General features: G+C 34.3%; 1 protein-coding gene across 1 annotated transcript in view; it reads right to left on the bottom strand.

Annotated features, from left to right (window-relative positions):
- Positions 1-27,084, bottom strand: part of LOC150081485 (uncharacterized) — a 131,977-nt gene that overhangs the window by 83,874 nt on the left and 21,019 nt on the right. Inside the window, exons 3-4 of the mRNA XM_090380220.1 lie at positions 18,449-18,664; positions 2,663-2,696 (exon numbers count right to left, since the gene is read on the bottom strand). Of these exons, the coding sequence (XP_090236346.1) occupies positions 2,663-2,696; positions 18,449-18,664 (250 nt within the window). The remainder of the gene's footprint in view (positions 1-2,662; positions 2,697-18,448; positions 18,665-27,084) is intronic.

Genomic DNA, 27,084 nt, shown 5'->3' with positions numbered 1-27,084 from the left:
TAACCTTGAGTATATTTCAGAACAATTTTGATTATACAAGCATTTTCATGTTACAGTCAATATCAAAAAGTTATAATCATAAAATCTGAGAATCAAGAAAAATACATATTTCATGGAATTCTACTAAATATTTTGTGATACTTATGTTTTCATGATCACTTAAAACTAAGAAGCCAATCCTATAATTCAGGAATTTAATAGAGAGAACTGATCTCCTAACAGCTATGCAACTCTCACAAGTCTGATATCATTTAAACATTATGATAAGGCCATATTATAATAAATGCCACCCTTCTACATATCTTATTGCATGGAGGTGTTCTTGGAAGAAGGTAGCATGATCCAGTTAGAGTCCTTCATGGCAGTTTAGTCAGCACAATATATCACTGTTTGTTATTTGTGTAGAGAGCTCAGGGTTTGATTCCAATCAATGATTAGAAGAACTTCTTAAATCAAGGCTATTACTATTCAGTCTCAGATTGGGGGGAGGAGGAGGGAGGAGAGTAGGGTTTCTGTCTTACACAACATGCAAATCAGCTCATGAATGCACACTTCCACAGAAAAAATACACATATACAAATAAGAGCAACAAGTTCTGATGACATTAAAATAATAATAATTTGACTTTGGATTTGCTAAAGAGTAAACCTGGTCCTAAATCTAATGCTGTCAGATCATGTCCAGAGATCTGGTTAGCATCTTCCATCCTCACTTTAAAATGTTGCATATTCTATTTAGGTGAGAACACTGAGAATCAATTTCAAGACTGAATCTTGAATTGCTTGTAAAGAGAACATTGGTTCATTGAGAATCAATTTCCAGACCAAATCTTGAATTGCTTGTAAAGAGAACATTGGTTCATTGCTTGGTTCAAGAAAGTCTACACCACGTGAGGTGAGGGTGAAAAAACCTGTGAAACTGTGACGTATATGTGAAGAGGAGGGAGGGGGAGAACAAACTGTGAGAAATTTTGCATAGAGGTTAAAGTCCCCTCTTTCTCTTGAAATCTTTTGTGTATAGTTACCTTGAAATTGTCATTCCTCCAGTCATTGAGAGAGAGAGAGAGAGAGAGAGAAAGAGAGAGAGAGAGACCCAGTGAATGTCCAGACATTTATATTGCCTCCTACAGATAGAGAAAGCCTAATCAAATGCATTCTGTACCGTTGTAGTGAAGTATTGAAGTAGTGAAAATGTTACAGCATGCACTTTTATAGCTCACTGCAGATTAGTATTAGCATATATGCAAGGAAGTCACAGGCTTTTGCTGCATTGGCAGCAAAAAATATAAAAATAAAAACTAGTAATAGCAGCACAGAGTATAAAAATTAAACATAAACAAATAAAAAGTAAATAAAAACCTGTTTCCTTCCTCAAGTAGGGAATTATCCAACTGATTTTTGAATTTCTCCAAGCTGTCAGCTCGATTACCCATGGAGGCAAGTAATTAGATGCCAAAAATTCAATTTTCAGGCTAGAAAAAAATTGCCCACAATCCAGTCTAAATCTCTTCCCCTGTAATTTGAATTTATGGCCCCTAGTTCCAGAATCATAACAGTGAAAATTTCATCTTCATTCATTTTACTATTCTGCCCCCCACAAGCCTTACAAATCACAATCAGATCTCCTTTAAGATGCCTGGTTGCCAAGCTCTATATCTCATATAATAGCCTTTCCTCATACAGGTGCCCATTTGCAGATCTAACCAATTGAGTTGCCTGTCTTTGAACTCTTTCAAGATGCTATTTCTTTGGGTCCCCATGACTCAATATTCCAAGTTCAGTCTTACATTGCATGTTTCAGAGTGTAAACTTATGTTTTGCTATCAGATTCATTGTGTTCATTTATATTAAGATATTTAAAACCTAAAAATAGTTGTAACTTAATTTTTCAATGCTGCTATCCTAGAATTATATAATTTTAATATTTTGGAATATCTCAACCTAATTTGCTTTGATTTCTGCCTTTCCAAATAAACTCTATAGGTTATCAATAATCCTTTATCAGATCTTTTATCTCTCCTGAGTAAGTGAATTTAAGTGAGACCTAGGTTTTTTGTACCTTCTTGAAAATTGACATTCTAGAGTATATTCTACTAAGATATAACCATTAAGGAAGTATAAGCTGATAAGAATCTATGAAGAATAATATCTCTTCATATTCCAACATATTAATGTTAATGCATTAGACTATAAAGCGTTTAGGGCTGAAGCCTCAAGCTATGGAAAAGTCTAGATTGTAGAGTTATACATCATAACTGTTTTGTCATCATTCCATCACTCGGTTACCTACCCACCCACCGAAGGAGGGCCAAATAGCCCTGAAACGTTGCCGCCTGGGTAGTGGTATCCATCTGAGAATAAGTAACATTAGTCTTCTCCTTAGGTGTAATGTTACTTATTTGAATGAGTGCAATATCATGGCAATTCGTTTTGAAGGTATTCACAATATGAGATATAACTTAAAACGATGCCATTTTCTAACATTCTGTTTTCGCTAACATTGATGCTTTCGCACTATACTTATACATGATAATGCATTAATAATATAAAACCTATAAAAAGTATTAGCAAAACAGTATTGGATATTTTATAACTTTTAAGCACAAAATTAATATAACAATATTTAATTCACACTTGTTCTATCTAATGAAAAGGATGAATACCTTTAATGTTCTGTCTTCTGTCTGGACCAGTTTTCTGTAAATAAAATAGGATTGCATTATCTGTTGTTTCATGGGTGCTATGAATACTTATTCTTTGAAAGTGACACCATAAATTAATAAATATTATGTTGAAAGAGAATGGCTGTAAAATAGATGTAACTGAATAAATTTATAAAGGACTGAATAAATATTAAGAGAATGGGAAAATGAAGTGAATATTTTTTTTTACCTGGTTGATGCTGTATAGGCTTTGATTCCTTGCATTGTCTATTGTTGTCTTTTGTCTATTGTTGTCACCTTTTGGCATATCAAACCATTTTGAACTATCAGTGGAAACGAATGGAAATAAGTAAAAGTGAACGTCACTAGAAATTTTGTCTTCACCACTGGAAATAAATGTATGTGAGTAGAAAGTGGCTATATTTTAACAATTACCTTTTGAAGTGATCGAAACAATTGTTTCACTTACAGTCCAAAGTGATCATGGTCAGTGTCAGCAGTCATGCCTGATTATTGCCCATTCTCACCAGTAATCCAGTTTTACAGAAACAAGGGTAAATGGGTCTGGCTAAGTATCATGATTGTTTTAACTGTAGTGAAGAAATCTGAACAGAGAAATATTGTAAGTGAAAGAAAAAGAGCAGACAGTCTAGATTAGGGATTCTCAACGGAGCGATATTGCCCTCAAGGGGGCAAAAATTTGTTTTGGGGGAAGGCAAAAAATTATGGGATTACAATGGTTTGTGGCCCTTCAAAGTTCAGCCTTACCCGACAACATCTTATTCCTTAATATTTAATTTCTCTCATTTGGTTTTCTTTTCCTCTGAGACAACTGATTTTTCACATAGGTATATTATATTAGGAGTGAGTGAGAAATTTTGATAAAAGGAAGATAGTGGCTTGATTTAATTCAACCACCTTTGCTTTTCATAGGCATTAAATGCCTAAGCGATTCCAGAAGTGATGTCTCCGCAATCCTTGTCATTTGCACCTTTCTGTCAGCTGCGACCTTGGCAGCGGCATGGTGAGTGTGATTTATTTATTTTATTATTTTATTTTTTTCATTGGTCAATATATGAGGCATGGACAGGATGAGGAAATGTTTCAGTCTATTGTTTCTACTTCCTAAGTGACAATTAGTATTGATTTATTGTTTCCTTGTGGAAGTTGTTTATTTTTGATCCACAGTGCTTTTGTGAGTGACATGGGCTATGAGAGTTAAATAATAATAGTTTATATTTTATTATTTAATTATTTGTAGTTATTCATCCCATCATCAATCATGTCAAGTGCTGAAAAGAAAGTGTTCACAGTATCTGGATGAATATCTAGCTTATGGTTTTATTGAAAGCCCATTTGAATCAAGACAGCCTATTTGTCTTATGTGTAATAGTTCTTTTTCAAATGAGGCTATGAAACCATCAAGACTTTTAGATCACTTAAAAAGGAAACATCCTGATAAAGTTGGTAAACATATCGAATATTTTAAAATTTTAAAACAGAATTTTGAGCAATGTAACAGTGTTACTTCCTTATTTAAGAACACACAAACAAATAACAATGGGATGAGTGCATCTTATAAAATTGCAGAAATTATTGCAAAAAACTGGTAGTACTCATACAGTTGCTGAGACTGTTATATGACCCACATTAGCGACTGTAATTTCAACAGTGATGCATAAAAACCCTTCCAGTATTTTAAAAGCATTGCTATCGAGCAATCATTCAATTCGAAGCCGAATCGATGAGATGTCAGTTAACATTGAAGAGCAGCTAATTGACAAACTAAAAATGAGAAAATTTTCTATTCAGATTGATGAATACATAGTTACTGACAATAAGGCCCTTCTAATGGCATACATTCATTATTTCGATGATGACTGTAAATTGCAAGTAGATGTTGTTTGTAATTTCTATAGAAACTAAGTGTACTAGAGCATCCATTTTTGCTGCTGTAAAAACATGGTTTGATGAAAAACAAGTATCATTGGAAAATTTGAAAACAAATATCATTGAAAAACAAGTAAAATTGGAAAACTACTCACTATGGCTCCTAAAGTTAATAAACTGCATACAGAGAAGAAAAGAAGAACAACATTAAAGCTTAGTAACAAACTTGATATAATAAAGAAAATAGAATGGGGTGTAAGTAAGAGTGTATAATGGCAGAATATAATGTTGGATTGTCAACATTGATATTAAACTTTTAGAATTTATTGCATGTTCATAACCTAACAATAAGACAACTGATAGAAAAATTTTACACAAACCAAAATTAGAAAACTTTGATGAAGTGCTGCATAAGTGGTTTTTATTAAAACCATTGGAAGGTATGGCTATAGCATGGTCAATGATTATTGCCAAAGCAAAAGATTTTAAAGAAAAAATGGGCCTTGATACAACAATTGCTTTTACTGATGGATGGTTAACTAAATTTGAGATAAGACACGGAATTAGAAAATTAGACACTACAGAAGAAAAACAGTCTGCTGACATAGAGGTGGCTAAAGAATACAATATGACATTTGAGAAGCTTGTTAATGACCATAATCTTACAGCTAACCAAATATACAATGCTGACGAAAACAGTCTCTATTGGAAATGTTTGCCACAAAAAACATTGGGAGATTGCAAAGAAAAAAGTGCAAGTGGTTTTAAGCAAAATAAACAAAGAGTGACAATTCTTATGTGTACAAATGCATCAGGCCAACACAGATATAAGAAATTAGTAATTGGTAAATACCTAAAAAGCCTTTAGTAATTGGTAAATACCATTGTTCACAAACCTTGAAGAGAATTAGGCATTTGCCAGTGACTTATAAGGCCCAAAAAAATGCCTGGATGGATAAGGAAATTTTTCAAGTTTGGTTCACTCATGAATTCATTCCTGCAGTTTGAAAGAATTTATGTGATGTGGGGAAAGAGTCCAAATTCTAAATGTGTCTTACTTCTTGATAACTGTAGGACCCATCCTCATGAATCCAAACAAGTGACAAACAATGTCACTTGTTTGGTTCACTCATGAATTCATTCCTGCAGTTTGAAAGAATTTATGTGATATGGGGAAAGGGTCCAAATTCTAAATGTGTTTTACTTCTTGATAACTGTAGGACCCATCCTCATGAATCCAAATTAGTTTCTGATTGTCGAAATATTTTTTCCTGTTATTTACCATCCAATGTCACTTCTCATTCAGCCCATGGATCAAGGAGTTATCCAAAGTTTTACATGCCATTACTAAAGACGGCCTCCGTAGCCGAGTGGGCAGGAGCGGGAGTGTAGTAGCACACGCTCTTTGAGTACACCGGGGTTCAAGCCCCTGACTGCTGAATACGGTCGATCTGCCAACCCGCACTGGACCAGCATGGCAGATTATGGTCCATTTCCCTCAACATGAATTGTTGAGGAGGCTTCCATCCTGCAGTGGGTTGATAATGGCTGCACTTTACTTTTACTTTTACTTACAGAAGTGATTTTATGAAACAAGTGATTAGCAAGGATATCTCCATTCTCAACTTTCAACGGGGGGGGGGGGGTTCACAATTAAAGATTTAATATATTCTATAACAATTGCTTGGAATGCTGTAAAACCTGTCACTTTTGTGAGAGCATGGAGGAAATTATGGCCATGTGTCATGTCTGCCAACGTACCATCTGATGAAAGTGATATCGATGGTTTTAATGTAAGGTCAAGGCAAAGCAGTATTGAAGAAATAATGCAAACAGTTCAATTCACCACAACAGAAAATCCTTTACATAACCTTCAAAGTTGGAGATATTGGCTTGCTGTTGATAATGAGGTTGAATTATCCCAATCATTATCAGATCAAGAAATCATTGATAGTGTTATTACTCCTGAGAAACTAGATGATGCACTTTGTTCAGATGTAAAAGAAGAGGACATTGACACAACTGACAAGATAACTTGGGCTGTTGCAGAATCAAGCATGGAAAATATTCTTGGTTTTTTATTGAACAAAACCCAAGCTTTACTAAGGAAGAAGTAATACAAGTGCACTTGCTGCAAAACACCATGATAACAAAAAAATGAGCATCAATGAAATAACGTGATATAAGAAAATTTTTGAAAAGAAAGCAGTCACTATTTCTAGAGAAAACCATCAAGAAAATGTACCCACTACTACAGATGAAGCATTAGAAGAAATGGCACCCTCTACATCTAAAGCAGACATATTCGAAGGGGATCAGCTAGAATAGAAATTTTTTTTCCTTTTAATGTTTATATACTAAAGCATGTTTATGTTTTTTTACGTTTACATATTACAGGATGTTTATGTTTTTTATGTGCAGTTAATAAAATTGCATTTTTAATCTCTCTATTCCTTGTTTAGCCTCATTATTTCTGCATTAAATATATTAAAAATAAAACTTTCTTGATAATGGAAAAATCGGAATAACGACATCTTCAATCCTCGAAGGTGCCGTTATTCTGATAGTCTGTGTGTTATGCATGAAAAAAATAATAATAATAACTGCTGAATTTCTACTGATCTGATTTTAATACAGTTTGGGAAAACTTGACAAATAATTCTAAAAGAGCCAAATATTCATAAAAATCCATTAACTGAGAGTTGAGTTATTGCATACAAGCAAATGAACGGATGGATTGAGAAATAATAACTGTCAGATTTCTATTGGTACAATTTCAATTAAATTCAAGATGCCTCATTAATTTTTTCTATAAAGAGCCAAATGTAAAATTTCATGAAAATTCATCCACTGAGAGTCGAGTTATTACATACAAACAGACAGATAAAAATAATAATTACTGGATTTCTGTTGGTCCAATTTTAATGAAATTTTGGATGACTTGACAACTCTTTCTAAAAGTGCCAAATATAAAATTTTAAAAATCCACACACTAGGAGTCAAGTTGTTATGTGTGGATGGACAGAAAAACAAGGTGAAAACAATGGCACTTTATTCATATGCATCACACATTTTTCAAGGCTATCTCTGTCCCTTCTTTTCCTCTCTGTGCAATTTCACAAATTCCACATCCATTTTTTTTTGTTATTTCACTATCAGGAAACATTCAAACAACATGCTTGTAGAATTAACATACTTTGGAGGAAGAATATGCTCTATAATGCATTTCTTTCTAAACAGTGCACATCATTCCTTGTACTTATTTGTTTGTAAATATATCTGATTACATTTCATTTCCACTCAGAATTGAAAAATCACATATACATACAGTACGAAAGGCAAATGTTACCTTTTCTAGATTTTACAGTGCAAAAAAAGTCTTGCATGTATATTTTCTGAAATATAATGTATTTCTTTGGCATAAAATTTCAGAAGACATATGCGAGAATTTCCTTAAAATATATACAAAAACAAATAAAAAAAACAGTAAACATTACATGTAACAGAGAAAAAGACAGTGTTTCTCATATTCCACATATTTTAGGCAACACATCTCACCTGATAGCCAATTTGTTAATGAAAATGAGAAATTTACAAGATTTTTTTAAAATTTCAAATTTAATGGCAATGCATATAGTTTTACTATATTTTTTGCAAAAAATACAGAGGGAAAAACTATTACAACAGTCAGATGGAGAAAGAGACTAAACAAGTTAAAACAACAGAGTCTCTCTCTGTGATAAGCCTCAGGCTTCCTTGCACCATATGGCTAATGATAATAATAAAAATCCAGAGAGAGTTGGCAGTATCCTTCCTCCACTAGTCTGAATTACTGAGATTTTACTGTAAAGCAATGGTTAGGCCACATATCTTGAATATTACATTTTTCTGTTTTGTCAAGAAGAGCGGCAAGAATGGTTAGGAGCTCAAAGAAATATTTTCATCAAGAGAGATTTAAGTTCTGTATGTTACAATATTTGCAAACCAAAGACCTGCAAGGTGACTTGATTGAGATATTTAAGGGCAATAAGGGTTGAGTAACCTTAAGACTGAGAGCATCTTTTTACTAAGTCATGTTACATACACAATGGGATATAAATTTAAATTAAGGTAGGGTAACTGTAGAACAAATATCTGAAAATTTTCCATTACCCAACAAGTGATTGACTATAGGAATAAACTCACACCTATTCTACTTTCTTTTCTTTTTTGTCTGATGTTACTTAAGTTTGCTGTCATGCAAATATTTTCTTAAGAGCCAATATGAACTCAACAAATAATTTGAAATTTTTTAGACTTTATTTCTTTAAAACTACTTCTCCAATATAACTTTCTTAATAGTGAAGTAAGTTTTCTTGGCTACCTGTCTGCAATTTTGTAGTTGCATGGATCCAGCTGGTGGAGATGTTTATTGCTTTACTGTTACTAAATGATCTTACATAACTCATTTGTTTACCTATTAGAATATTAATCAAGTAATTCTGTTGGAAAGGGTGCAGAGAAGAGTGACAGTTAAGAGCACAAAGGGATAATCTAAACATCACCTCTTTTTAATAAAGATAGTTGGTCTAGAACCAGAGTGTGTTTGCCAGGAGCAACAATTGATGATGTTACCAACAGATTTTCAAACACAGATTTTAATAGAGGTAAAGAGAGAATTATTATTCATGTGGGGACTAATGATATTAAATGTACACAACCTTAACCTCTGTTCGAGAAATACAAGACTATGCTGAAAAAATACCATGAGTTTGGTATTAGTGTATGTGTCTGCAATTCTGCCCAAACAATGGGAGGGACTATATGCTGAAAGCCTTGTGGATTAATTCGAGATTTGAGGGAATCTGCAAGGTTCTTGGGGGGGGGGGTATCATTGCGGCCCATACTTGTAGCTTGAAGGAATCTATTTCATAGAGATGGCATCATTTGAACAAAGGTGGTGCAAAGATTTTTGCCAGTATCATTGAGGATACCTTAAGGGTTCAGGGAAACTGCTAGTTAGGGGACAGAAGGACAATATAGATCGGCATTTAACTGATGACATGGGTCAAAGTAATGCTTGCACTCACCTCAAGAATTCTTGTTTGTTTTCACAACAGCCGATATTCTGAGCGTAGCAATGTTTCAAATGACAGAGAAGGCAAAGCTTGGGATACAAATCTAAATAACTTCAAGGGGTATGTCAAGGCAGTAACTATAGAAGATTACTTAGTCTCAAATATGTCTACAGTAATGTCAGGAGGATTGTCAATAAAATGGCTGAATTTGAATTCTGGTTAGGACAACTAATGCTGATATAATAGGGCTAGCAGAAACATTGTGCCACGCGGAAATTGATGATGATGGTGAGTTCTAATATGGTATGTATAATGTAGTTAGGAAAGATAGAAGGGGTCATGCTTCCTATCAAAAGCAGCCTGAGTGCAAAAAGCACCTCTGCTGAGTCTGAAGTTACATCTGCCAGCATAAAATCTGTGTAGTGTAAGCAAAGGAACAATGAAAGTGGAAGTAATCTACAGACCAGAAGACTGTGAAGAATATGACAAGAGTTTTTACATGCAAATGGAATGGGCAAGTGAGCACGAATGTCTTATTATGGGTAACTTTAATCTGCCTCAGATTGATTGGAATATGAAATATATATTGCCACAACTGAAAAAACAGAAATTAATACATTTATTCTAAATAAGTTAAGATACAAAAATATAAACAAACAGGAGCTTTTGGGGTGATGTGCCCCTTCTTCAGCTGGATGTTATATAAACAAATACATTACATATGGAATATCAATATAAGACCGGGCGTGATCATGTGTTAGACAGAGTAAGGTGCATACACGAGGTTGATGAACATTATATGGAAAGAAACAATGAATGAGTCACTGGGCAGAATCAGACACTTGGTGGGTGCTGAGAATGTAAGGTACATATGCAAGACATATGCCAGTGCTCGTCGTATTGTAAAACAGTTACATCCGTAATTGTATTGTAAAACAGCTACTTCCATAATCATATTGTAAAACAGCTACTTCCATGCATACACCCCTGTTACGGTTGAAGACACTACTACATTTGGCTATGTGTCATGCTTCAAGCCTACTGGTGGTAGTTATGTGAGTGATCAAAACAATCCTGACATCACATCGGGGATCGAGGTCGTGTTGTTCAGACCAATAGTGTTCGGCAACAGCAGAGTGGTTTGGAGTCAGCGGACCAGAGGGCCCTTTTGTGTTTCAAGACTCCATCTTGTAGCCTTCTGGCAGTTTTGTCTACATAACAACTACCGCAATGAGGGCATGTAATACAGTATACAGAACCGCTTTGTGAGAAGGAAGAGATTGGTGTTTTCACTCTAGAGATAAATAATCATAATTTCCTACTGGAAGTTGTAAACACTTGTTGGTAGGTGCATAGGATTCTGGATAGGCATTCCGAAATGCCCAGGTAGTAGGCAATCGTGATTATTTCATTGTTATTGGGTGGATTAGGTCATGCAACAAGCTCACAAGCTTGTAAGTCACACTTGTCTAGTATATGAGCAGAATAGCCACAACTTGAAAAATCAGCTGTTATCTTCCCACCTGCCTGTCATCTATAGAGCTGGAATGGATGTAAGCGTGGGCAAGTAAGGTGCATGGTACTAAGTAATGGCTGGGAGCATGTGCAGACCTGTAGTTTGTAAACTGGCTTGCACACATGGGTTTTCTATAAACTTAAGTTCCTAACCATGAGTCCACACATTGCACAAAACATCCAGAAAGGAGAGGGTGGTGTTTGTTTCTAGTTCGATGGTAAACTGGATGAAGGAATATAGGGAGTTGAGGTGTTGCAGTAGTTGAGTTTCTGAATTTCATGATTATCTCCAGGGGATATGTTGCAAAATAAATGCAGTTTTAAAACGTATCTCATTAGTGGTTTCCTCCGGAAAAGAATGACAGATGCCTCCACCCCCCCCCCCTGGCTAATTGTGTGACAGGAGGTTTATGTGGTAGGATGGCAAATTTCATCCCGAAGGTTAAAAGTTCATTCTGTCACTGGATAACTGTTTGCTGCTTAAGTTCAAAATAAAATGAGAGTTATCCTCCGAGTGGCCTCTATGTATGTTGCTGGCGGTGTAGGCCCCCACACAGCAAGTTAAATTTATTCTGCTGGCACAAGTGGTATATCTCAGTCTTGCAGACAGCCTGTGAACATAGAATTTGATCAAATTCTGGTATGAACAACGTGTCCGCTGGAATGGGTCTGCACTTGTACCCATTCCAGCTCTATAGATGACAGGCAGTTGGAAATTTCGACGATAAGAGCTGATCTTTCAAGTTGCAGCTATCCTGCTCATATTCTAGACAAGTGCAACTTACAAGCTCGTGAGCTGGTTGCATGACCTAATCCACCCCGTAACAATGAAGTAATCTCAACCGCCTACATTCCCTACTACCCGAGCATTTCAGAATGCCTTTCCAGAATCCTACATGCCTACCATATAAGTGTTTACAACTTCCCCGTAGGAAATTACGATCATTTATCTCTAGAGTGAAAACACCAATCCCCTCCTTACATAGTGGTTCTGCATACCATATTACATGCTCTGATTATGGTAGTTATTACATAGATGAAACTGCTAGAAGGCTACAAGATTGAGTCTCAGTCCACTGACTCCGAACCATTCCATTGTTGCTGAACACTATTGGTCTGAACAACACGACCTCAATCTCAGACATGATGTCAAAATTGTTGATTATTCACATAACTACCACCAACAGCCGTGGCTTGAAGCACTACACACAGCCAAATGTAGTAGTGTCTTCAACTGTAACAGGGGTATACGCATGCACCCAATTATGGAGGCAGCTGTTTTACAATACAACGAGCGCTGGCATATGTCTCACGTACGTACCTTACATTCTCAGCACCCACCAAGTGTCTGATTCTGCCCAGTGACTCATTCATTGTTCCTTTCCATATAACGTTCATCAACCTCATGCATGCACCTTACTCTGTCCAACACGTGATCACGCCCAGTCTTATATTGATATTCCATATGTAATGTAATTGTTTATATAACATCCAGGAAGGGGCACATTGCCCCAAAAGCTCCTGTTTGTTTATATTTTTTGTATCTTAACTTATTTAGAATAAATGTATTAATTTCTGTGTTTTCGGTTGTGGCAATATATATTTTATACAGTGATGGAACCTGAAACTAAAGGCCTTTTTGCAAATTGATTGCAATAAGTGGGAGGGAGACTCACATTGAGGAAAATCTTTTTTATATAAACTAGATTATTATTTGTACCAGCAGGTTAGAGAAAGTACTAGGGGTAAGAATATTCTTGACCTTATTATTAAAAATGAATCAGATGATATCACAGGGCTTTAAGTACAGGAATCACTGTCAGGAACTGATCATGCAATTGTTAGTTGGAAGATGAAGAAATCTGTTGCAGTAGTTAAAGGTAATGGCATGGATTTTAACTTCAGAAGAGGGGACCTTGACAGTTTAAGGTGCTATATGGCATCTGTGAACTGGGCTGATTGCAGAGTGATGGAAAATATATTTGAATTACTTTTAAAGCAAAAATCACAGAAGCCATGAATGCATACACACCTTTAAGAAAATATTGCAGGAGTAGGATGCCAAAATGAATGACCGTGGAGCTGGCTGGTCAAATAGAGCAGAAAAAAATAGCATGGGATAGTTAAAGAGCGATGAAAAGTACTGAAGCCTACAACAGATACAAGTTGATCTGTAATAGTACTACAAATAAGGTCAGGGAGGTTAGGGCTGTGTGTGAGAAAGCATTGGCTAAGAGAGCAAAGAATGGGGACAAGTAATTTTTCATGTATGTGAATACAACAAAGAAGAAAGCTAATCAGATCGGAACCTCCACGTAGTGTGTGTAGGAAATTCTTAGATAACCTAGCTGATGTTGCAGATAAATTGAATAGTACTTGGCATCGGTATTTACTGACTAAAAACCCTTCATGCAAGTGAAGCTGAGCCATATGAAATTAGTGATGTCGTAATTACAGATGATTGTTTATTAGAAAAACGTTTGAGCATAAAGGCAAGTAAGACTACTGGAGTTGATGGCATATGGCCTGTAGTTTTGAGAGAAAGTGCAAATGAGTGTATCAAAACATTGAGATTATGAGGGCATCTTTGGACTCAGTGGAGATTCCTTTGGATTGGAGAAGTGCCAATATATCACCAACACATGAGTGGTTCTAAGAGTGAAGTTGGTAACTGCAGACTAGTTAGACTGACTTCGGTGGTAGGAAAAATCTTAGGGGCAATGAGGGTACAGTCCAGGGACATTTAGATAGATATGGCATTCTGAAGTACAAACAGCATGGCTTTGTTAAGGGTAAATCATGCTTAACTAACTTAGTGGGTTATTTTGAGATTTAGGGAATACAGTAAACCCCCACAATTCACGGTATCTGTATTCGCGGTCGCTGATTTAATATAAAATGAAACCTAAAAAAATGTGAATTTTAAAGCGCCGTGAACGTTTCCGCCATAAAAAACATGGGTGTGGCTAAAATTATCTTCCCCGGTCAAAACAGCCCTCAGTGGGTGGGGGAGAGAGGGGTGACAAAATCGCGAGCATGGATGTTTCTCGCTAATCCTTGTTCAGTATGTGTTATGCACTTGCCATGGGAGGTTTCATCGTTTGTTTTTAATTTATATGCTTATAAATTGATATGCTTACAAAAGTGATAAATCTACCATTTTGCAGTGTAAAACAGACTTTTTCAAGTGTGTTAACGGAAGAAAGTGATTTTATTTGGACAAGTTCTTTCTAACCCATAAAAAAATATGGCTACGAATAACAAGGGAAATGTGAAAAGATCAAAGAAGGTGATGACATTAGCGAATAAAATTGAGTTATTAGATAAAATTTCTAATGGTGAAAATGTCTTCCTCAGTGGCAAAACATTATAAAATCAATGAGTCGATCGTACGATCAATCAAGAAATTGGAAGAAAAAATCTGCTGTAGTGTCTGTGAAAACACGCTAATTGCTTCAAAAATTTGCTCTGTAACTCGTGATGTTAAATTAGAAAAAATGGAAAAAGCTTTAAATCTGTGGATAGAAGACCGAACTCAAAATAAAATTCCGTTAAGTTCACTCATCATTCGTGAAAAGGCAAAACTCCTTTATCAACACTTTAATGAAACTTGATAGCACTGGCGGGATAAGTTTTTTAGCTAGCAAAGGCGCTGGTTTGAAATTTCTAATAAATATTACATTTAATATTAAATTGTTTCTTATTTTCATTTCGATGCCATATGCTTGCATTTCACTATGTGCTGTCTATGTACATAGTCATATTATGAAGGTACATATAATACACACAATAGACAAAATTTTAGACTAGTTTTTCTCATATATTTCATACTTTGGAACGTAACCCCTTTATTACTATGGGAGCCATAACTCAGTATTCACGTTTTCGTTATTCGTGGAATTTTTCAGGAACGTAACCCCCGCGAATAGCGGGGGTTTACTGAAATTTCAATATTGTTTATTTGGATTTTAGCAAAGCATTTGACTTGGTCTTTCATAAGAGGTGACTATATAAGCTTGAACAGATAGGGATTTCTGATAAGATTCTAAAATGGATTGCTAGGTGGTTGCAGGGCAGAAGGCAGAGGGTTGTGATTAATGGATATTCTTCAGATTGGTGTAACATCAGGAGTGGGTTCCCTTAAGGACTGGTTCTTGGAGCACTGTTTTTTCTCACTTTCAAAAAGGATATCAACGAAGGGATAGAAGGTGTGATGTCAAAATTTGCAGAGTTGTTAATGATCAGTGCCAAGCAGCAATCCTTCAGGATGAATTGAACAGACTTCAGAGATGGTCAGAGAAGTGGCAGCTATGCTTTAATGCTGCTAAATGTAAGGTCTTACACTTGGGAAATAGCAACAAATAAATTATACACTTGTAGTGGAGGTGAATTAAAAACAGTGGAGGAGGAAAGGGATCTGGGAGTTACAATATAGGCAGATATGCAGTTTTCTGAACAGTGTAAACAGGCAGCCAGGAAAGCTCATGGTGTCCGTATCGATGATTAATCATATGTTATCCTGTAGAGATAGGGAGGTCATAATCCCACTGTATAAGGTAATTGTAACACCATATTTGGAATACTGTGCTGAAGTATGGAGACCTCATCTGAAAAATGACATTGAGCTTCTTGAAAGGGTCCAAAGACTGGCAACTCAAATGGTGAGATCGGCAGAAGAACAATCGCTGTATGAGGAAACACTTCAATTATATGGGCTACAGAGCTTGGCAACCAGGCACCTCAGAAGTGACCTGATTCAGGTTTTCAAGGCTCTGAGCGGGATTAGTAAAAGGAAAGGTAGAATTCTCACTGTTAGAAAGAATTCCAGAACTAGGAGTCATCAATTAAAACTACTTAGTTTAGATTGAAGGAATTTTTCTTTTAACCAGCAAGTCATTGTTTGCTGGAACAACCCTGGCAGGTAGTTGAGGCTGACAGTTTGAATAAATTCAAATATCAACTGGATAGTTACGGGTGTGCAGAAGAAAGCATATAATTGTATTTTCTTGTCTACTTGGTTGGGTGTTTTTTTTTTTTTTTTGCCCGGTGCAGCAAAAGCCTCTGGCTTCCTTGCACTGTATATCACATACTATTACTATATTATTGTATCTAATTTCATATCTGATTGTAACATTGCATTCACTAAATGGATCAAAAAAGCAATCCTCCCAGAAAAATTGTCCAGAAATCTCATTATTGTTGTGGTAGTTTTGGGGTGGGGGTGATGATTTAATGCTCTAAGAAAGACAATTTTGAGTATGATTTTGAAGGAAAATTTTAGTTTTAGTTGTATTTGTTCTGCTTATTTGGATTAGCTCATTATAGCCTTTATAGATAAAATATACATAATTAGAGATGGATAATCACTTGGATTATCTTGACTGGCTGGATTATCTTGACTCTCATTGTTTACTTGAGGCTGACAGTTTGAATAAATGCAAAGGTCAACTGGATAGTTACCTCCTGTGTGAGAAGAGAAGCCCATAATATATATTTTTTTATCTACTTGGGTTTTTTTTGCCACTGCAGTAAAAACCCATGGCTTCTTTGCACTATATGGTGAACTCTTAATCTTTTCTCACTAACAATCCTTCAAATTACATAGTTAATGTTCATTGTCTCCAAGATACCTTAGATCAGTGATTTCCAAACTGGGAGGTGCGCCTCCCCAGGGAGGCACAGACTAATGCAAAAGGAGGTGCAAAAAGTTTAACAGAAATGTAATTTTCATAACATAACATATATAAATACAAAAATATATATATATAAATAAACTTTCATAACATAACATTAAATTTTATAACCTATTTTTTAAAGCATTTACCGCCACCTATCTCACTCTAACTTCGATATAAACATTTATTTGGAAAAAAATATATTATATTTTGCTGAAATGGATTGATGAATTATAATTGATATGATGTAATGTAATATATATCATTTAGTGCGTACTATGTATGACATATATAGGTAGATTGCATAGTATAGCATTAGCTGCATGGTTGAAAATATGGCTTCAGGTGTGTGATTGTGTTTTTTATTGTTTTTGGCGTGATTACTTACTGATAATAATCATTAGTAATTTAGAAGTTGTAGTTCTAAATTTCTAACTAAATTACTAAGTTAGAAGTTGTAGTTCTAAATTACTAACGTAATTGAGAACCGCTATTGCTGTTGGTTCTAAAAATGCTATTGCTATTGGTTCTAAATTAACGTAATTTAGAACTACAGATGCTTATTATTTCATGTAGTATTAATAATTATTGTATTACCATATTAAAAATAAGAAATTGCACAATTATAGATGCTTTACTTCAAGGGAGGCACCAGGAAAATTTTACAGGTCAAGGGAGGCAAGGCATGAGCTCAGAAAGTTTGAGAATTGCTGCCTTAGATCAAAACTTAAAATATTTTCAGCAAATTGCCAAGGAGCCTTTCTCCAAAAGCCATTATTAGTCTTGTGTGTTTTGATATCACAACAATGTAAAATGGGACAATTTTCATAATTTCTGTTCCTATTTTTCTCGGTTAGAGGCTTACCATTTTAAGTCTTCTGTTCTATTTATTCTGATTATGTTACTGAAACTATTCTTACAGGAGTGAAATCCTTTATTCTTCATTCTGCTCTAACATCCTGTCTTTCTTTTACTGTAACCTTAACCAATCCTTCCTCCTTCCAAAGGGCAATCCGTCTCTCATTATGGGACTGAAGACTGCCTAGAAGAGTCTCAAGAAATAGATGGTCCAGCTTTGTGTAACAAGGAAGAGAACCAGGAATCAGTCTTCCATGTTATTCCTGCTTAATGTTTGCTAAGAGGCCAGACATATAACAAAAATAACATAACACAACACACATCTGGCTAAGCTCAGTTGCTAGACAACACAGAGCCCACATGGCAGATAAAATGGAATCTTTGAGTGCCACTTTACAAGAAACATACTTACCTACAATACATGTCTTGTTAAACAAAATTGTGATTATTCTGAACTAGTTTTTATATTCCCATAATTTATTTAGTTTTATTTTATGTTATTTCATGGGTTGCATTTTTTCCTTTCTGCTTTATCAAGGTATAAATGAAGATGGAAACATTCTCGCTATTATATTAATATTATTCATGATGTAACAAGGTTACTACAAAATGCTCTCAACATAGGTGTTTTAATTTAGTATATGCCTTCAGCATATGAACTCTTTCTTTCCTTGCTATAAAACAGTATCATTCTTTTCAAGTGTGTTTCTTTTGAGTATACTGGGTATTTGCATTTCCAATAATACATAACTACATAAACTTACATTAAAAACAAAAGAAATAAAAACTACCTGAGCTAATTGTTCCTGAAATTGCTGTTCTCGAAGACGAAGATGTGCCGTTATTGCCAGAACTCTTTTACATGATAATTCATATTCATCATTCAGCAGTTTCAGAATATTATGGGCTAGTATAAAGAGTTTGCTTTTTTTGCCTTGATGCCTAGTCCTAGCCCAAAGAAGAACAGAAGAAATCACATTATGATGATTTCTACAATCTGAAACAACCTAAATCCAAAAAATAAAAAATAAAAACTGTCATAAATTTCATCAAAGTTGTTTCTTTTAACAATAATAATAACACTGTTAAACTGAAGATATAAAATGAAAGGGGAGGAAAGATCAACAAATATTACCAATCATTATCTATGATTCAATCATACCAGTAGTCACAATTTGAAAATGTAAAATTGAAAATACTGTACATTTAATCAAATTCAGCATATTTCAAGTAGGAACCTAAATATGAATTTAAGCTTCAGTAATGTGAAACTCTAACAGATAATTAGGCTGCTTTATTGAGCATCCATTTTATGTTTCCTTTATTATATTCTACAGGCAGAAGTATTAGTATTAGTAATGGCAAATGATGCAAGGAAGAAAGGTTATATAACATCAACCAAAAAAAAAACTACCTCACCTCATCCTTCCATCCCCTTAATCATTTATCTAATTCTTTCTTAAATCTATTCAAACTAGACACTTCTGCAACACCCATGAAGAAGGCTGTACAAATAGGAGCAGTGCCTTGATGCTTTTGTCATAGCCCAAACAAGAAATCTTCCCTTTATCCATATCAGCAAGTTACTGCTAGGGATAAAGGGATGGTTGAGTGGTTAACAATGGGCACTGTTCTTCTTGGACTAAAGTTATTAGTGGAGTCCTTCAGGGTTCGGTGCCGACATTCTTGTTTTCAAAAATTTATTAATGATATTGAAGAAGACATATCAGGCTTGACATTTTTGCTTTTCCAACAATGGTTTCAACCAAGGATTGAAAACCACAGGATCAAGTCAATTTGGATTTGAAAGGCAGAAACATTTTTGGGTTTCTTCTCACTATGACTGAATTAATCAGCCTCCAATGAAGGTTGCTTGACAAAAATGTCCAGTTTTCCTTCTCTCAAATTGGAAGGAAATGTTCTAAACGTAGGGTGGTTCTCCCTCCAAGTGGATTAAAATCTGAAGCCACATATTTGCATTCAATGAACATGTTAATGTCAAACTTTGCAAATGACACAGATTGGAAGGGTGGTTAATGAAACAGGTAGATTTTTTTTGTTTGCTGTATAAGCTTACTTCCTTGCATCATTTGCCACTACTAATAATAATATAGATTTAGTGCTGTTATTTCCAAAATATGCAAACAAGGGTGCTGCAATCTAACTTAAAATACTCACAGATATTTTCCCATGTACACCGTGTCACTCCTACAGCTGTAGAGGTTCCAGAGATCCCTACACCCAAGATAGGGACTTCACTTACTGCCCTGTGTATTCTTGGCTAGCGTTATGTGTTTAGAATAGAAAATACATAAACTTATTTTTTCTTGAAGACAGTTTTATTAGAGATTTCCTTTAAAAAACTTTAGTGAACTAATTTTAAAATGGTTGTAAACCATTTTAATATTAGTTCACTTCATGTCACAGTATGAAGTTTGTAGAAAAGTTCATTGATGTTGGAGACATAGCTATTTACCAATAAGATAGAAACATTAGTAAAGTGATTTTTTTCTAATAAATTATATTACGCAGTTAAATAAGTTAACTATGATTACTATATAAGTGCCAGGAATTGAGAGTAGGGTTGTTGTTGTTTTTTGTTTTTTTTAAATACTTGTATATGTATACAATCAAACTCCTTTGTTACAAAGTATTTAACCACAAAAATTTTGTTAAAGTAAAATTTTCGAAGCTGAACTGACTGAATGTTTTCAATGTTAAAGGGCAAGAAGTACTATGGTCTGACACTTTTCCTCAGATGTAACAACATTGGTTTTATAAACTATTATTGTGCTTATTGCTACTGAAATTATGAAAACTAACTACAACATGGTCAATAATTGAAACCTCTCTCTCTCTCTCTCTCTCTGGAACACTCTTCGAACTTGAATAACTCAAAAATTAAACAAGCTTTTGACCTTATTCCTTTTGCAATAGGTTATATTTAGCAGTAACATAAAAAAAAAAAAAAAAATTCCAATCGATTTTCAAATCTCAAGAATTGATTTAGCCCCCAGTAAAATTAATTTGCCATTTATTAGAGAAGACAGTTCCTTAACTTTTGTCCTCACAGTCAACAAATGTCAGGGTCAGACTTTCATGGGTGGGCAGGGGGGGCATATGTCCCCCTTAACTAAAAATTTTGGATTAAAGAAAAAGAAAGCAGGAGGCATTCTAAAAAAAAAAAACTCAAAAGCCTGGTCGCCATGCACCCCCTTACGATGATAATGATACCTGAATATGCCACTGGATTGTCAGGTCCAGATAATTTTTGTGCAATAATTATAATTTTTTTAAAGGAATTATATAGTCATACATATAACAAATAACAAATTATCAAACTGCATTTTTACTTGAGTCCATCCCACTGACACCTTAGCTAGCAGCTAAGGGAGTCAAGAGAAAGGTTTTTGTAATTACTTCAATATTAATTCTTACTTCTTTTCTGAAACAGTTTTGGTGAAATATATTCACCACAGGAATTCTAGTATAAATTAAAACAGAGCAATTGAGCCTCACCTTGCTACAAGGCACACAAGATTCTCCAACCACTGTTGCCTTGTGCCTTCCAAGGAACTCAATAGTCACTGCTTTTTTTTTTTTTAATTATTGGTCATATTGTTGCAGATATTTTTTGTAATGTCAGTAGTGATACTTCATATTCTTCTTTGCCATTAATCACGGGAGCTGGTGTTAAATGTATTCTCAATTGATTCTTAAATGTGCCATTTTTGGCTTTTAATAATGTCTTCTGAATTGTCAAGGATGTATTCCTTCAACAGCACTTTTATCCTTAATTTAGTTAAGGATAAGGATGTATTATGATTGATGGTACCACTTCTGATGGGTTAAGCAGTTAGGCAATGAGTAAGCTTCACATTAGTGGCACTACAGTTGCTATTATATCTTTGTTTCAAGAGTTATATCAAAATGAAAATAGGAAATTATTTATTAGAAACTCTATTTACATTATATATATATATATATATATATATACACACACACAGACACTGGTCACTTGTGCTGTTTAGTGCATATAGCTGATTGAACACACGAATTTGTTTGCTTACAAAACTGAAATTAGAGTGTAAGATTAACCTATTTTCTTTATTTACAGTCATAACTGAAGAAGCAAGAGTTTCCACCATAAGGTGGGTGCAGAAAAGATGTTTGTGAGTGACAAAAAGGAATAATAGCATTTGTAGGTCTAAAGGACATCCTGTTAAAGAGGCAGCTCAGTTTGCTGGTGTTTCAGAAAAAACAGTAATAAAAGTTTTTAAGGAATGGTGTGGATTTCTGGTCGAAATCAACCAGAAATTAGCAGTGGCTGAAAGTCTGTGCTAAGCGATTGCAATTATTGACATATATCACATTTAGTAAACTATAAACTTTCAAAAAATACAAGAAATGCTGCCAACAGTTAACCAAGGACCTCATCAGCTGATTCCTGAGAAAATTGGAATGAGCAGCAGCCTAGAGAGCAAGTTGCTGGGGATTTCAAGAGCTGCTGGGAATCATCATGGAACAAGTAAATACATGGACTGTGTCAGGGTAACTAAGAGTAAGAACAGGTGCATGTATACTTGCATTACACCAATGCTAGAAGTATAGTAAATAAATTTGATGAATTTGAAGTGCTGATCATGACATCAAAGGCAAATATTGTTGGGATATCAGAAACATGGTGTCACACAGATATAAGCAGTGCAGAATTGGAATTAGGGGAGTACAATGTGTACAGAAAGGATAGAGAGGATAGGAAGAGAGGAGGAGTTATGCTGTTAGTTAAGAGAAACACAAAAATCTAAGGAAGTGCATCCAGTTGACATGAGTAGACAGTGCAATGTTCAGTCAGTTTGGTGTGACATAAACCCTGGGAAAGGGAAAATGAGAGTAGGAGTGTGTTATAGGCTTAATGACTCTGATGAGTACAATGAACAGTTGTGCAGGCAGTTTTTAAATTCTATATAGTGGGATCAACTGATAATGTTAAAAACAGCGAATTCTAAACAGGAAGCCGTCGAGGAATTAACCTTGGAAGCTACTACGCTTTTCGTACCAACTAAGAAATATTGTTCAAGATTTAAACCTAAATGGATGTCAAATGAACAAAAGAGGCAGAGAAGAAAAATGCGTGGGATGCATATAAATTATCAGGTGACACAGAAGCCTATGGCAGATATAAGCTAGCCTATAATCAAGTCACAAAGGAGTTAGGCAAGGAAAGGCTGATTAAAAGAAATCCTTGGAAAAGAATGCAAAGAAAAACATCAAAGACTTCTTTACTTATGTAAACTCTAGAAGGAAAGAGATGAATCAGATTGGTCCACTTGATGTTGGTGGTACAAATGTTGATGATCCTGCTCAGATGGCTGACAAACTGAATGAGCATTTTGCATCTACATTCACACACATGAGGAATTCTGTAAGGAACGGGAGGACAGAAGTTTACTAAACTCTAACCAGGGACTAAATGATTTTCATCATTCTCATCAAAGGGCGCATATAAAATGCTACATACATACATAGTAATACATACATTTTTATTAACTATTAAAAAAATAACAGATATTTTTGACATTGGTAACAATAACAATAATATCAATTAAATTAATAATATAATAAAACAAAAAACATTATTTTCATTCATTTTTGTTAAAAAAATAAAATAAAACACAATTTTTTGCTTGTAACAGATATATAAAATAATTTTTTATTTATTGATTAAAAAATTATTTTATTAACAACAAAAAATTATTGATTCAAATTATTTAAAATATTTGCTTCCGTGATTTCATTATGTTGAAATGTCAAACAATGTCTTCAAATGATAAGCTTCTAAGCTTGTCACTTTCCATATATAAGATGCTCAAAGAAGGGAGTTTGTTTGGAAGCATGGTCGTACAACATTCATTTTTTACCCTCTTAAGCCTGCTAAACGATCTCTCTCTCCAGAGCAATTAGTTATCATCAAGGTAAGAAAATTTCGAAATATAGTTTCAACATTTGGAAAAACTGACTGTATTTTGTCTTGAATTATTATATTGTATAAATTTTGATAATTAAACTCATTTGTTTGAGAATAATTTTTATTTATATACAGATGAAAATGTTTTACGTCTTCATATAAGTCTTCATAGAGGACATAGATATGACGATGTTTTACATCTTCATATCTGTCCTCTTCGGGGTAATTATTAACTAAACTTTTATGACTTTTTACATTTTCTTTGAGCTCTTCATCTGTCTGGTCATAATTTAATAAAATTTAAATTTTTGAGAAATATTCTTATATACTTCAGCTCTTCTTTGTAAATTACTTTCTAAAGAATCCGTGATAGGAATGAAAGATTTCATCCTAAATTTATCTCTTGCAGAAAGATCGTGAATATGAGATGCATTTCCATCATTAATCTGTACTTTTCTAGATCTTCTTCTTTTCTTTGCACTCTTATAATCTATGTTATCTGGTAATTTTTCTTTTGCATTTTGTTCAAATTCATCAAAACAATTTCTGGTTTCTTTTATGATAAATATGCATACAGTTTTGAACATATATTTAATGATTTTGAAGGTCTTGTAATATTTTACTGGTTTTGTGAAACTGTTCCAATGTATAATTCCATAATACAAGCATAAACATAAATTCAAGTTCTTCCATTTTTTCATGGATAATAGAGGCTTCTCTTTTCTTTTAGTTTCACTATTTTTGTATTCATCATCCTGAATTTTAATTAAATTATGAATAATTATGATTCAATAATTGAATCATAATTATTCATAATTGCTCTTGTAGCTTTAATATGTGCTTCCCATTTAGTGTCAGAAAGACGTTTTGGAAGTTCACATTTGGATCCCAAAACCGATTTTAAAATAGACCATCATTTTGTCGAAGCAGAGAAAAATGTATAGGTTTGTTGCAAAATTGCAAAGAAATTTACTGCGTCTACACAACAATCAACTGCAATGTGGCCGACCAAATTTAACGAATGTCCGGCACAGGGAATATATATGGCATATTTATTTTTTTCTAAAATAAAATCTTTTGCTGCATACCCTTATATTTCCCAGCGATGTTGGCAGCGTTATCATAGGACTGTCCTCTACACTTGCTAAAATCAATGTTATGCATTTATAATATAATCAAATATCAAATTGGCCAAATTTTCTCCAGAATGCTTTCTACTGGAAGGAATGTTAAAAATTGTTCAACAGGATGACCATCATGAGGACATACATATCTTACAATAATACTTAACTGATCAATATGTGACAGATCAGGTGTAGAATCAACGAACAAACTAAAATAACCAGTTTCTTTTAAATCTTCAAAAATAGATTTTCTTATTTTTTAGCCATTAAATCAATAATTTTGTTGCATGTTGTTTTAAATAAATATGGTGATTTTCCAGATCCAGAGTCCCATAACAACTAATATGATCAGCAAGAAAAGGATCAAATTGAGCAATCAGTTCTAATAATCCGAGAAAATTTCAATTTCGAGGTGAATTAAATTTCTCGAAATGGCAATCCTTGTTCTGCCAAAGTAGATATAACTGCAACAATACGTTGAAGCACCTGTCTCCAATATTTTTGTTCTTTTATAATTTGTTTATCTAATTTTGAATCTAAAGTGGATCCACCTTTTCTTGATAAATATATGAGCAAAGCTGCTCTATGATCAGTTGAATTCTCATGTTGTTTAATTAAAATGGGGTTTTGCCAATCCTTAAAGCCATCATTGGCTAAAATGCAACTTAAATTTGAAAAGAGCTTGCATACAAAACAGTAGACACATCCAGTTGATGAAGAATATACTAGTTACTCTCAACTACTTTCCACCATTAATTTTTGTGGACTGAAAGAGTCCTTGGGAGCAATACCTTACTTGATTTTTAAATATCTGTTTTGATTTTTCAAATGAATCCTTCCAGTGTTGACAGTCAACAGGTCCTTTTTGAACCCAAAACAAGATATCATCCTTAGTTAAAGTACTCTATAGACCCACATCATTGTATTTGGTATAGATGTTTTGTTCATTCTTTTCTGTACCATCTGAAATATCAGAATCAGATGTAGTTGCCTTAAAAATATCTATAGGAATAGTTTCTGTTTTATAGTCTGCAGTATCAGGATTAGATGTAATGCACTAGAAATATCTGTAGGAATAGTTGGTATTGATACATCATGTCGAACTTTGGGTAAACTAGATTAATGAGCCTGTAATGTTTTCTTATTCTTCCTCTTTTGATACCCACTTGCAAAACTTCTCTTCATGTTTAATCCTAAGAAAAACTCATTTTAGATAAGTAAAAAAATGTAAAAACAAAAATTTTGAAATTTCAGTAAATAATAATTATATATATATAATAATTATTATTATTACATATAATAATAATAATAATTAGGCCAACATTATGAAGACAGATACATTATGAAGATGCCTGAAAATGTGTGGTTAACCATTTTACAATGGGCTAAATACTGAAAAACTGATGCAGGACCATTCTTCTACATTTTGCACTGTCTTTACATGGTGGAGCAATCTCTTTTTTGGAAAGTGGCTTGGATGGCATGGACCAATTGAACAGCCTGCTAGGAGTTCAGATGGAACATATCATTTGAGACTAGAGCAAGAAAAGGTTTAAAAACTCACTCAAGGTCTCTTGGTGAACTGGAATCAAAAATCTGAACTGTTTCTGGCAATATTCAAACTGACGTTCTGCAAAAATTCATGGATTCTGTAATAGTTTGTTGCAAAAGTGCTGGGGCAATTTTGAATATATCTTGAAACCAGTTATGTCATGGATGTAATGGCATTAAATATACTACAAACGAGTGCATAGACTATAATAAGTGCATTTATAGTCTAAACAAAATAAAAATAGAGTTACTTGTCATCCTACATATTAGTTTTGATTGAAAAATCTAAAAGAAAGGGAAAAAAACATAATGTATGTTCTTCAGAGCAGTTGAGGAATAGACATATTATCCAATCCCTGATTGAATTCTGGGATTGGATAATATGTCTTAAAGGATGCCTAATGAGATGACAAAAGCATAAAAATCAACTTTCTTGAATAAATTTATCTCACTACTGTCAGTTGCCTGAAATCATATACAAGATATTGACAACTTTTAGCATATTTTTATCCTAAAAAGGTAAATGCAGCCATTATCAAGCCACTGCAGGATGGAAGCCTCCTCATTGATTCATGTTGAGGGAAATGGACCATAATCTGTCACGCTGGTCCAGTGCAGATTGGCAGACTGCTCTGACTGCTAAATATTGACCATATTTAGCAGTCAGAGGCTCGAACCCCAGTCTACTCAAAGAGTGTGTGCTACTGCACTCCCGCTCCTGACCACTTGGCTACAGAGGCCCATTTAACATTTTTTAAAATTTTTAATAAGAAAATTATCTTAG

The sequence above is a fragment of the Mastigoproctus giganteus genome, chromosome 8 (genome assembly GCF_048544385.1).
Source record: "Mastigoproctus giganteus isolate SK-2022 chromosome 8, ASM4854438v1, whole genome shotgun sequence".
Taxonomy (NCBI): domain Eukaryota; kingdom Metazoa; phylum Arthropoda; class Arachnida; order Uropygi; family Thelyphonidae; genus Mastigoproctus; species Mastigoproctus giganteus.
Note: the sequence above shows the minus strand (reverse complement) of the source record. Positions and strands in the feature narration are given on the sequence as shown.